Source organism: Rhinatrema bivittatum, unplaced genomic scaffold (assembly GCF_901001135.1).
Source record: "Rhinatrema bivittatum unplaced genomic scaffold, aRhiBiv1.1, whole genome shotgun sequence".
NCBI lineage: Eukaryota > Metazoa > Chordata > Amphibia > Gymnophiona > Rhinatrematidae > Rhinatrema > Rhinatrema bivittatum.
In genome coordinates this window covers 72994-87382 of record NW_021821265.1, presented here as the reverse complement: position 1 = coordinate 87382, position 14389 = coordinate 72994, and the positions used below count along the sequence as shown (strand labels likewise).

Genomic DNA, 14389 nt, shown 5'->3' with positions numbered 1-14389 from the left:
AAACAAAATTTTAACTGATGGAAACTGATAAACTCTCCAACGTTCACAGCTAGAAATATCCTGCCTTGGGTATATTCTGCTACTGTATTTGGTAGTATTTTTAAGCTGCATTTCATGAGGCTAAAATTGCAAATGTTTTATATTTATCATATGGATCATTTTCGTAGCGATTTTTTTCCAAGGTCAGAAAGGGGCCTAGAATTAGTACCATGACATCAGCCAATGTAAATTTGTTTCATGCCAAAAAAGTTAAAGATATGCTTTGAAATTCTGAGGGCAAAGGTTTGCACTTTCATTGACTTGGGTAGCAGGCATTAGCAGACAGGAAATACATTCCCATGTAATGTGTCGACAGATGTTCTCAGATATCATTACTGGCATGTCTGCGTTGACTCAGCCAGGCATGCTGGGCTGTGCTTAATTGATTTCCGCCAAAGAGCTTGAAGCCTATTATCACAATACATTATTATGTCTATGCAAATAATTTATCTTAAGGTTCAAATATTAGAAATCAAAAACCCTGTTTGTAACCTGGAAGTTTCCAAATAACACTGCAAACGCATCTCTGATACTTACAGGTGGACCATTTACACCTCTTTCACCTCTTGAGCCTTTATTACCTGGGAAACCCTAAAACAAATAAAATTGAAAAAAGAAATACAAGAAAAATAAATACTGACATAGATATACACACAAATGAGATGACATTATCCACAAGATCAGCCAATAATGGCACTCTACCAACAACCTCCCCCAAACTCACTAATCTATCCTCAACACGAGCACGTGCTTTCTCCATTTCCGGTCCCACCATCTGGAACGCTATGCCCCTAGACCTAAGGCTGGAATATAACAATAGTAATTAAAAAAAAAAGCTGAAAACCTGGCTCTTCAAACAAGCCTACCAATAACTCTCATACAATCTACTATCCCCCTCGCAATCTTTCCCCCCACAACCACCTTTCAGAATTTGAGTCCCCCAATCAACATCCTACCCTCTACAGTATTATTAGCTATACAATTTTAATCTCCCCAGTTAACCACAACAAAGTCAATAGTTATAGTTACTTGTTTCTTCTCTGACTTTGTACGCTTTTGTTACTGCATCCTCTCCGCCCTCGCTGACTTCAGAGTATTCCAATTTTGTTAACTCCCAGTTTTCCAAACTGTTATGATGTAATTTCCTTTCTTAGTTCAATTGTGCTAATGTAAACCGATTTGATGTGTAAACGAATGTCAGTATATAAAAGAGTTAAATAAATAAATAAATACATTTTGTGGATGATCTATGTGAATTTCTGTCATTCATAAATTCACTTACAGATGGGCCGGGAGGTCCTGGAGGTCCCACACTGTCTTGTGCACATGTGCAGGCATGTGGAAGAGCTGGACATTTTGCTTCATCCCTCTGAAAATTTGAACATAATTTGTCATCCTGTACTTTTATGATTAAATTCTATTTCATAAAATAGTATTACACTTGTTTTCACAACAAACATTATAGACTGGGAATATACAACATCATGTTTGTTACTGTTTGGGATATGTATAAATATTATTTGATTATGAATTGTATTTATATAAATTGAAATTATTATATTGTGTTCTGATTGTATTTTATTCATCTGTAAACTGCATAGGATGTTGCCATTGGTTTCAAAAAGGCAAGCTGTAAGTCAGAACAGAAATAGGAGCAGCTGGATGCAACACAGAGGTTCAAATGCTGCATTGGTGACACCAGGAAGCAGATACTCTGGCTGCCTGGGGGTGCTGAAGGCAGGATATGAAAAGCCACATCAGCAGCACTGGAGGGCCAGCTGGTGATTGGGGGGGAGGGCAGGACTTGAAACACTGCAGGTGCTTTGGCCTTCACTGGCTGCCAGAAGTTGCTGGAGGCCTTGAGACACTGCATCTGCAGCTTTGGAGCTGCTGTTTAATCAGCCTTAAAACAGGGCGAAAATTGGTCTAAACCAATTGTAACTTTTGGAAAGATACGGGAATTTATGGGTGAAAATCGGTTTAGACTGAAAATGAAGGACCCTAGCCATAGTCCAGTGTTTCTCAAGTCAGTCCTGGAGCACTTCCTAGCTACTTTGGTTTTCAGGACGGCCACAAGGAACATACCTGAGACAGATGTGCATGCAGTTGAGGCACTGCATGCAAATATCCACTCTTATGCACACAATCACCTGTGAGTGGCATTATTTTCAACAAACAATAAACGGGACAGTAAGACCTGAGTCTAGAAAACCTAACACTATCTTCTTTGAATTTGTTGAGCCCCCTGGTTGCATATTGACATGTGGCTCTTTTTAGTAGTATTCCAATTTTTGGTACCATATTGGTCCCCAGAAAAACTAGACATTGAAGGTTATGATATCTTATTCTCCTAGGTCCCTACTTCAATTGCAGTTAGAGGGAAGGCAGAGTATGTAAGCAGATTTTACTTAGACGGCTGCAAAGACATCTGACAAAGGGACCTATGAGATTCCAAATGCTGAGATTCCACACAAAAGCAAAGTGTAGTGAAGTAACAAGAAAAAAGAGTAGGCATTGTATAAATAATACCTGAATATGTTAAAAAATATATATATATAGTGATGGAGATGATTCAGATATCCCCTCTATCCCATAAATGGTACCCATTTAATTTCCAAGCACAGTTACACTTGCTACCTGTGACTATATCAGTGTAATAAAAACCCTAAAACAAGTGACAAATATTGTCCTGACTTCTCTGAACACACAAGAACAGTAGTTCTTTTGAAGTATACTAACCATGGCAGGCAGATCACAGCATCTGTCTCTGCTGGTCCACGTTACAGTGCACACAAAGTCAAACATCTGGAGCTGGAACTACAGGACAAATGAAAATGGTTTATTTGAAATGCTGTTTGTTGTTTTTTCTAGCTGCAAAATTTCTAAGCATTTTCCCAGACTCAGTATATGACAAAAGGTGCCCATCTGTTTGTTATTTTAAAAGACGAATAAATCAAACATGTCAGACTCAAAGGTCAAGCAAACATATTTAATCCTTCTTTCTATATATACCTTCTGAAAATGTTTTTATTCAAAAGAAGTGGCAATATTGTGGCAGCCTTGCAGTTTGTGAAGCATACATGCATACGGAAAACTACAGAAAAGCTCTTTTTCAAAAAAGCTTAAAATGCCATGATAAAAAAATGATTATTAATTTGAAAGTCCACCAATTGAAAGGCTTGTTGATATTCATATCAAGTGATTGCAACCAAGTACACTGCAGTAGGATTTGGAGGAGAATAATAGATCTAAGAAAATAGAAGGATGTGGAGATTGCATCCCCCTGAAGAAGCCAAGACAGGCGAAACAATTGCACCCATTGTTGGGGTTCTATATGTGCAATATTATATGAACTTTAGCGAGATAGTAAGGGGTTATTCACTTTGGATAATATTTTGTGAAATGTGCTAATTTGTAATTTTGTTTGTAAGAGTTGAGTTGAGTTGAGTTTGAGTGTAGAGTGAATGTATGTGTGATGTGTGGTGTAAGTGTTGATTTTTTCATATTGTATGTTTTTGCAATGTTTTTGTATGGAATATACGGAATGGTGAGATCTTCAAAATGATATTGTTAAGCATATTTCACAATTTGTATTTGATGTACTGCATTAAATGGTGAGATCTTTGTAAAGATGCATTGCATAAAATTGGATATAACTCTTGTGTTCTGTAAATTGATATGAAATAAAATGTAATATTGGGTAATACTGCATGTTAAATTTTGGATTCCTTTTGTGATTACATGGGTATATTGCATTATTTGGAATCTACATGTACCTTTGTATTATGATAGTGCCTTATAACATTCATATCGAAACATTTTGGCAGAAAAGGACCATATGGTCCCACCAGTCTGCTCATCTATGGCCTGCCTACTGTGCTGTCAAACATCTTGCTAGATCTGTGGTCTTCTCTCTCTCTCCCTTCTTCCTGTAAGGAATGCAACACTGCCTTTGCTCACTGATTTCTAGGTTACATTTGCTACTACTACTACTAATCATTTTACAACTCTACCAAACATATGCAGTACTATACAGATGCATGCAAGAAACAGTCCCTGCTCCGTGGAACTTCAAATTTATTCAAGTAACACAGACAAGACATACAGGAGGTTTCAGAAAATGTACTTATTGCAGTGAACATGGTTAATATCAACAAGGCTATGATCAAGAAGATCCAGGTATTAAGAATTAAAACCAACTTCAAAAAAAGGTAGGTTTATAAAAGGACTTGAGGGTAGTCAGAGAGGGAATGATGTACCAACTTAGGGAAGTTGATCTAGGTATGTATGTGATCAAGCAAGGTGAAAAGTGCAGAGCTGGGAATTGGTTATGAGAAGAGCACAGATAAGAGCAGCTTATCTGATGACCAGAGGTCATGAGAAGAGTGTAAGAGGAAAGCAGCAGTGTGAAGGTACCATGAGAAGAGTGTAAGAGGAAAGCAGCAGTGTGAAGGTACTTGCAGGTATATAGGAGAAGTCTGTATGCGAAAGTGAATGGGGAACTATTTTAGTGAATTGAGAAGAGGGGTTACATGGTCATAGCAGCACTGGAGGAAGACAACTTGTGCAGCTGGAGTGGAGATAGATGGCTCAGTGGGAGACCTGTTGTAATAGCTTAAATGAGAGGTGATAAGAGAATGGATAAGGGTTTTGGGTGTGTTCAGAAAGGAAGAGTCAGACTGTGGGCAGAGATCAGAGCACCCACAGAAGAAGGCCAAGTAAGAAATGATGGCTTGGTGAAAAAGAGACAATCTCCACTTCTCCCAGGCATGCAAGGTTCACTTGGTTCATAAGTCAGCTACATTCCTTCTTTCACACCACTGCCCCTAAAAAATATCTTAACATTGAAAAGACTTACCCATCTTTACAGAAGAAATTATTTTTAACTATACTAAATCCACAGTGCACAAGATTTGAAAGAAATAGGAATAGCACTACAACCCCTTTAATTAACAGTCAAAAAGCAAGCAGATTAGAAAGGGAATATGATACTTTACTAAACAGTTTGAGTCAAACTCAAACCAAGTGAATTGTGGTGTATATCATGTACGAAAAAATCGGTGGATATAGCCAAGATCGGTGGGAAAATTCTGCCTGATTATGTGTCGTGTATCTCAGGGAACTCTACGCAAGCTGGCCAGAAATCTGCCAAAATCCATTTTCTAATGTGTCATTGGCAGAACTCAATGCATCTTTTCAATAATTTTATTTTAAAAATTATTTTCAAACTAATCTCTCTGATTTTACAGGAGTTTGGCAAATTAGTTCATAATCCTCCTTTTAAAGACATTTGCAATCCTTACTTTGGATATCAACCTTTGGTTTGAACAAATGACATGTCAATACTTACTGCTGCTGATTTCTTATCACCTTTTGCTAATTTTCCAAGCACTTCATAGCCATCGGTTGTGATGTTACCAGCTTCTTTTATTGGTTTCTCTGCCACCTCATTGCAATCAACATATATTCGGACATATGTTGGGGACACAACAATGTGAACCTAACAAAAAGGAAAAAAATAAACATTAATAAAACTGGTTTCCTCTAGGAGTCTAGAAATGGAAGCACCCATGATGCTGTAAAGCCAACATGTCAATAGGAGTTAGAAATGAAGTAAATAAAAACCCCATACTGAACTCATACGTTATTATTCATGGAAAACTGAACTGAAAGCTCACATCAAAGTGTGTATTCTTACTATTGCTTTACTTGATGAATCTTTCTGGAAATGGTGGTGATTCCTATTCATTACATTCTAGGATTGCTGTTCCCATTATTTTGTCTTCCGGTCACAATTTCTAACTTTTTTTTTTTTTACAGCCATATCTGTAGGTAAGCTTAACAGCAATCGGTTCTTTTTATTTATGTTATTTATATTTATTCATATTATTTATAGTTATTTGTATAACCACAATTTGTATAAAATTGAGGTGGATAATGGAATTAAAAGCATACAAGGTATGTAACTACGAACATCAGCACAGTACATGTATCGACATATGCCAATAAAGTCTCTGAAGCCACATGTATGGAAGATGTTGATGGGGTTATTGTAATATGCCACGAGATGCTATACAGTTTCTAATGCTGCCTTGAAAGTGATTGGTCATTTGTTTATTTTTCTGATGTTATGCCCGTATTGTGCAATGCCCAGGTGATAATCGCAAGCCTCTTAATTCTTTGAAACCTTATTCAGTTTAATAAAATAAAATTATCCACCTTTCTACTGCATTAAGCCAAAAAAGCTATTCCAACTTTTCTGGAGTGGCCGAGTGAATCACTGATTATTGTATATTAAAACAGTCAAGTGCTCTGTCTCATGCTCTGAACCTAACAATCCAAACACATCCCTTTTATTCTAAAGAATGAATATGCAACAGTTTAAAAGATGCTTAAAATAAAACTGTTATGCTTTTATCTGAAGCAAATATGATTGGTAACAACTTAAACTTCATTAAAAAGCACATGCAAAAATAAAATGGTGAGACTAAAGGAATGAAAGAGAACGTTTCCTGATTGTAAGCTAAAACATAAATAATAGCAGCGTAATGCTGCCAGTTCTTGAGTATGAAAACTCAAAATTCATGTCATCTGTCATGGGAACCACAACTTTTGCCATCAAGATGAATTCAGACGTTTTCTAAGCATCAAATCCTATACCCTTAGTCACAATAACTTATGTATTGAAGGACATATTAGTCATAGATCTGACTGACGGATAAAATGGACTCTATTTTAAAAACAAGCAAATCAAAGGCTTGATGACTTGGCCATGTTTTACATTTCATATCAGTCATTAGCGCATTCATTTTTAGTAAGCATGTAAATTCAAAGTTTATTCAGGCATCTACAGTAACCAAACGGTAACCCTAGCAAAAAATAAGGGTGTCAAAGGTCAAGACAAGCATGTGAGTCAATTGCCTGCACTTTTTGTTCTGTACCGTTTCCAAACTAGAGCCCCCACCTGTAAGATGGACCCATAGAACAAGAGAATGGCTCCACCAGACATGGTGCTTGACAGCCCCATCAGGCCTGGGAAGTGGAGCAGTAATCTTTTGCAGATGGTCACTGCTCATTTCAGCCAACGAGATCCCATGGTTATTCGAGGCAGGGTGAAATTCCATTTTCATTTCCACATGTTGTCTGCTACTGGTATATTGACCTTGGCTGCAATAGTGTGCTTTTCTTCACATTAGCAACAGTTAATTCTACAATTTATGAGTTCACAACCTCAAATAGAATTATGGTCTTAAAAGTAAGAGTTAAAAACAAGCTGATGTCATTTAGTTCTAAATACATGTATATTAAGTCATTTGGAGAGCAAAACATCCAAAGCCTACAGCATATAAGGAAGAAATGGCTCCAGTGTTTTTGAACAGGAGAAAAAAGTTGAAAGCAAAATAGTCTGGTATATTTTTGTGATGTTAAACTGCAGAACAGGATCATTTAAGCAATTAATGTAAACAAAATCATAAAGATTCACTTCCTCCTACTGATTTTTATTTCATTCCTGAGCTGGTATCATTGTTTTAAGTTTTAGATAGATTTTTCACTCTAGTCATTCCCACCATTTATCTATATAATCTGCTCTGTTTGTGGGTTGGCCACTCTGGGGTCCATTTTCAGCAAAGGTAGTCAAATTTATCTAGCTAACTTTGCAGGGATATTTAGTGGCATGGGTGCGCTGCTGAATATCTTGGGCTATCTTAATGATAGCCAGGTAAGTTTATCTGGCTAACTTTATTTATTTAGATTTTTATAGGACAGTTCTTTGGCAGCCCTAAAGTTATCCAGCTCTTTTAGCCAGATATCACTGAAAATCAGCATTTATCTGTGTAACTTGCAGGGTCATTCTTTATTCTGCAATGTGCCGGTGTCACGTGCGATGGTATTAATCTTAATTAGGGGAAGGGGAGGAATGTGCGTAGGGTTTGGGCGGAGTTATCTCCCGGCAGTGCTGTGTCATATGTCCGTGTCATATTCCCCTAAATCACTTCTCTTCTAGGGTTTACATATTAAGGGGTAGATTTTCAAAGGGGTACGCGCGTATCATACGTGCGTACCCCCTGAAAACCAACCTCAAACCCCCCCTGCGCGCGCCGAGCCTATTTTGCATAGGCTCGGCGGCGTGCGCAAGCCCCGGGACGCGCGTAAATCCCGGGGCTTGCATGGAGGGACGTGTCGGGGGGCGTGCCGCGAGTGACGTGGCATTTCGGGGGCGGGCCCAGGGGCGTGGCACCGGTCCAGGGGCGTGGTCGAGGCCTCCGGATGAGCCCCTGGGTCGGGTGATGGCACGCCAGCAGCCCGCTGGCGTGCGCAGATTTACGTTTGCTTTCCGCAGGCGAAAATCTCCCAACAAAGGTAAGGGGGGGGGTTTAGATAGGGCCGGGGGGGTGGGTTAGGGAGGGGAAGGGAGGGGAAGATGAGGGGAGGTGGAGGGAACAGGCAGCACGCGCTGGGCTCGGCGCGCGCAGGTTGCACAGATGTGCACCCCCTTGTGCGCGCCGACCCCGGATTTTATAAGATACGCGCGGCTACATGCGTATCTTATAAAATCCAGCGTTCTTTTGTTCGTGCCTGGTGCATGAACAAAAGTACGCCCGCGCGTACATTTATAAAATCTGCCTCTAAGTTCCTTCAGACTCATCTCATAGGGCTTCTGGTACAAACCCTGCAACATTTTGGTTTACTCTTCTCTGGACTGTTTCTAGCCTCTCTGCATCCTTTCTGACATGTCAGTATATAAAAATCAACAAATAAATAAATACAGCCTCCAGAAATGAACACAGCAGTCCAGATGAGAACTTATCAATGATCTGTAAAGAGACATTCTACTAGTTATGCCTCTACCATGCAACCAAGTATCTTCCTGGCTGTAGCAGCTACCTTGACATCATCCAACACTATCACACCAAGCTCCCTCTCCTAATTGGTGCACATCAGCTCTACACCACCTACCACTCCCATTAATTTCTGCACCCCAAGTGCATAACTCTGCACTTTTTGGCATTGAATCTTAACTTCCAAGTATCAGACCACCCCTCGAGCTTTCTAGGATCATTTTTTATTCTGTCTGTTCCTTCAGATATGTCCTTTTTTTTTGCAGATCTTAGTGTCAGCCACAAAAAAAGGCAAACTTTCCCCTTCAATTCCTCCACAATATTGCAACAAATTATTGAACAGAACCAGACCTAAAACCAATTCCTGAGCACTCCACTTACCTTTCTCTCCTCAAACTAAATTCCATTTACCATTACCCTCTGTCTTCTATCACTCAACCAATGTCTAATCTGGGCTACTACCTTGGGAACCCATCCACAGATTATTCAGTTTATTAAGGAGCCTCCTATGTGGGACAATAGCAAAAGCTTTGCTGAAATCCAAGTAAATCACATCTAGTGCATGTCCATGATCTAATTCTCTAGTCACGCAATCAATAAGATTCATCTGACACAATCTGCCTGCAGTAAAACTATGCTGCCTCAGATCCTGCAATCCCCTGGACTATAGATACTCCACTATTCTTTCTTTCAGAAGAGTCTCCATCAATTTTCCCATACTAGGGTAAGGCTAATTGGCCTGTAGTTTTCAACTTTCTCTCTGTTACCACCCTTCTCCAGTCCTGCAGAACCAAGTATGAGTCCAAAGATCTATTAAACAAATCATTCAGCGAACCTCCCAGGCCATCTCTGAGCTCCCTTTGTACCCTAGGGTAATCCCATCCAGCCCCATGACTTTGTCCATTTTTTAAAAAGGTGTTTTTGTAAAAAAGGTTTCCAAAACACCCACACTTTAATATTTTTGTGCATTTGTGGGAATTTTGCAAATTTTTTCATGCAAAAAACCTCACAAAAAATTTTTGCAACTTAGTATATTGGTCTCTAAATGACTTTTTGAGAATTTGAAAAAGTCTGAATAGCATCCGAATGTCCTCGTTTATGACAGAAAGTATTTAAGAAGACACAATATTTGGCCACAATTCGCCTCCTGAAAGCCAAATCTACCAATGGTAAATTGATCCCTAAGCCTGTGATGCTCATTGAAATTAAATGATTTGATGGGAAAATTTGGCTTTTCAGCCAGGCCTTCCCCTAGCTTCCATAGTAGAGACTCTTCCTTCTGCTGCCAGAAATTCTTGATCATGAGCGCACAACTTCATCCGTCAATAAGCTACTCCTACTTAACTGATTCTTTCTACCCCTATATTAGGTGCTTATCTTATTATATATGCATTCATACTCTTGCATCCACTTTATATTCTTACTATCCAGTTCACCTAATGGGCCCTTTATTATCTACTATATGAATTATTACAGCCTAGATTACTACTACAATCTACCTCATATCTTAACCATATCAGTATACAGTATATACTCTACCTTTGTTCTTTATTTTGATTATAATTTTTTTATTGTAACCTGCCTTGTAACTAAAGGGGTCATTTTCGTAGCATATCGCACGCAAAAAGGGACTTTTCGCATGCGATAGCTAGCTCGGGGAGGAGTCAGCCCCGGAAGAGGAAGAGTCGGGGCGTTGTCAGGGAGGACGCGGCGGAAACATCGCTGGCTGCGAAAAGGTAAAAACCCTTTTCGCTGCCAGTAGTGCGCCCAATAGCACCACCTTTTACGATGGTGCTTTTGGGTGCGAAAGCCGGCAGTGATAGCACCGCGGAGGTGCGATCGCGTCCAGCTTTCGCAGCCCCGCCCCCTGTTACCGCCGGATTCTCTAAGGTCTGCGACCTTAGAAAATCCAGACCTAACTCAGTTAAAGATGGAAAATCAAATGTTTATAAATATATAAATAAATAAAAGGTTCCTTTCTGGAGCTGTGTATCTTTCCAGCATGTTTGTTTTATGTTTTTAAATGCAGGCAGGGGAACAGAGAAAACAGATCAGCAAAGTCAAAAGAGAAGGCCCAACCAGTAGTTGTGTCTTGTGGGTATAGTACATCAGGGAATGGTGTGCAAAGCAATTTAAAGAGAAAGGGAGAGAGAAAGGGAGAGAGATGGAACTCAGGTAGGGAAAAGCTACATACAAGAGTTGCCCCTCACCCCTCCCTCAGCTTTCATCTGTTCAGTTAATGAAGTAGAAAGGATCTTTCTGCTTTCAACATCATTAACTGGTAATATTTTGAATTTAGGACAATTCAATTTTAATAGTTATTAAAAAAAAAAACCAAAAAAACGTTCAATGGGTCCTCTTGAAGGAAAATTGTTTTTTTTATTGAATAAGTGCTAAGAGCTTGGACTCACTCAAAACAGAGGTAAAATAAGTTTGAGGAACAATTTTTTTTAGTTTTTTTGGAGCCTTTTTCCTTTAAAGCACAGCAGGAAGATTACGAGTTTTAGATGTATTAGCAATACATAACAGCATGGCTCACCCCCTGCTCAGCCATTGTCTAACAGGTTGCAAGATAATAGGGTACTGAAAGCAATTACATTCTGCTTTTTTCTCCAGTCAGAATCCAAAGCTTGTAACTGCAGAAAATAAACTCATTTTCAAAGTGCTTAAATGTACTATACCCACAAAATCCACTACTGCACGCAGTCTGCTCCAAAGCATATCAGTAGTTCAAAACTATTTTGAAACCTCTGAAACAAGCTGAAACAGAATGAAATTCCCTTAAATGTACTGAGTAAACAAGAGCCCAAGCAATCCCCGGAGTCTTCTGCAGTAAGATTTTTTTTAATAACATTAAAGTATTTTCCCACATAGAGCTGCTACAGAAGCCTTAGCTCAGTTTATCTAGCATTCTGCAAATGCTAAACACATCCTACTCTTGTCCTTGAATTTTGTATTAAGCTTTTATTATCTGACATCTCATTTTTCAACATATTTAAATCAATTGGTGGCATTTTAAAACTGACAGCCTAGTTTATTACAAATAACCTTGCAAATAATTCCTTAAGATATTTAAGAACCAAATAAAGAAATAATTTATCTACCAAGCTTAATGTTGAATTTTAATATATTCACTATTTATATTCTGATTCACAGTTTTCTGAGAAAATAGATCTTAGAGCTAAAATTCTAATTGCACTAAAAAATTCATGTAGCATTCAGTCATAGGAAAGAATGACTTCTTTAGTGTGATGAAGCCACACAATGGAGGGGGTGCTCAAGCATAGTAGCATGGAAAGGTGGGGGAGGGGGAGACTGAGCTTAGGGGGGTGGGGCCTGAGGCCAGACTGGGATCTCATCCTTGAAGTGAGGAACACTGAAAAGGAGTGCGATAGATGACGAGCCCATAATTTCGGACTAGAAGACCTTCCCAGGACTGCTCACCAACAACAAGAGGGGAGGCTGGCAGGTTTACTGTGTAGCAGCCTGCCCAGAAGGGATGCCCTCTGGGACGCCAAGAATTAGCAAGGCACTGCTAGAGAACTGGCGGGGCCTTGGATGATTGGCAGATAATAGTGGAGAGACAAATGGCTCCTCTGATGGGCTTAGGCCAGGTTAAGTCAGGCTCGAGCACCTAAATTAGATTTCATAATAAATGACTGTGGTCATTAAAATCCAAAGGCACGGTCTATAATTAGAATGTGTGCTGCCTGTATTGTAATGTACTCTTTCAAAGAGTACAAAGACCAGGGGACACACAATGAAGTTACTAAGGCCTGGATTTTCTAAGGTCGCAGACCTTGGAAAATCCGGCAGTAACGGGGGGCAGACTTGTGAAAGCCGGCAGCCATCGCACCACTGTGGTGCGCTGGCTGCTGGCTTTCGCACCGAATAACTACACCATAAAAGATGTAGATCTTTGGTTTGAAACTGGCGGCAATAAGGGTCCTTACCTTTCGCCACCAGCGATGTCTCTGCAGAGTCGGCCCCCCGGTGCCACCCCGACTCCTCCTCTTCCGGGGCCAACTCTGCCCCCATTTAGTGAAAAGTCCCTTTTCGCGTGCGATCGCTTTTGAAAATGACCCCCTAAGTGACGCATTTAAAACTAGTAAGAGAAAATATTTTTTTACTCAATGCATGATTAAGCTCTGGAATTCGTTGCCAGAGAAAGTGGTGAAAGCTATTAGTGTGGCTGCGTTTAAAAAAGGTTTGGACAAGTTCCTGGAGGAAAAGTCCATAAACCACTGTAAAGGTAGAGTTGCAGAAATCAACTGCTTATTCTTGGGATAAGCAGCTTGGAATCTATCCACCCCTTGGGATCCTGCCAGGTACCCGTGTGACCTGGATTGGCCACTGTGGGAAACAGGTTACTGGGCTTGATTGACCTTTGGTGTGACCCAGTATAGCAAATCTTATGTAGGTGTTAATGGGAAGCCTCCTAGTGTGAATCAGCGGGCACCATCAACAACGGGATACCCGTGCACCCAGTAGAACGAGACTGCCTACATTCACCCAGTCCTCTGGGTTTGGGTAGAAGGGGAGGCTCTGGTGTGCTGTGTCTCTGACGTGGACTGCCCAGTTATAGGCAAAGAATTAAGAACTGCAGTGGGCTCGGCCTGCAGACGCATTTCTAAACATATCTCTGGCGGATCAGAAGTAATCGGGGATCACGCCCGCCCCGTGGAAAAAAGAAAAATACAGTAAGAAGGTTCGCGGGGGGGGGGGGGGGGGGGGGTCGGGAGAATCAGAGGGAGGTGCCCGGAAGTTGGGTTTTTTTTTTTCTTTTCCCAATAGGGATGAGATGTTTGTTGTTTAGTTTTTCCTATTCTGGTTTGTTTCATTTATTTTTCATTTTAAAGAAAAGGAAACCAAAAAAATACAAAAAGAAAAAAAGAAAATGTAAAACAAAAACAGAAAAAAAGTCTGTGCACAGCCCTAGCCAGAACCCTACACATGATTTCTCCCTGAAAAAAGCTGCAATTCGCTGAAGAAAAAAAACCCCACAAAATCATTTAAAGTTTATGAAACCTAAACCCTCTTTTTAAAGTACGCTTTCTTTTTTTCTTTGAATAATAGTTGGCAAAAAGACAGGAAAAGTCCCTTTAGAAAATCATCTTACCAGTTGCATTTTCTTGCCCACTTTTGCCTTTCGTTGCCTCTTCCCTTTGTCATTTCTCTAGGTAGCAGATGGTACGTTCCTTGCATTTTATTTGGCTAGTCATACATACTCTTCTAGATCTTTTTATACTTATGGGCATGATTTTGTAAAATAGTCTGCTTTAGCAATTTTGTCATTATGTTATTCTTTTAGTAATTATAAATTTAGCATATGACTACAGTTATTCGTTTAGAGAATTGCTAGTACCAAATTCTGACAGATCTGGTCTCAATTTACGAAGGCTTTCAATAGGAAGACGTGTAGCAGCTGTTTTAAATTGTTGGCTGTCCTTTCACTATTAAAAAATGACTGAAAACAATCAAAAATTATTTCCACTAATTTTCTGATGGGT

The 14389-nt window shown here is 39.7% G+C and overlaps 1 protein-coding gene across 1 annotated transcript in view; it reads right to left on the bottom strand.

Annotated features, from left to right (window-relative positions):
* Positions 1 to 489: 489 nt before the first annotated feature.
* LOC115082562 (collagen alpha-1(XII) chain-like) overlaps positions 490 to 14389 on the bottom strand; it is an 83081-nt gene continuing 69181 nt past the window's right edge. The window contains 4 exon segments of the mRNA XM_029586778.1: positions 490 to 630; positions 1322 to 1408; positions 2779 to 2856; positions 5390 to 5539. Coding sequence (XP_029442638.1) covers positions 505 to 630; positions 1322 to 1408; positions 2779 to 2856; positions 5390 to 5539 — 441 coding nt within the window. The 3' untranslated portion in view covers positions 490 to 504.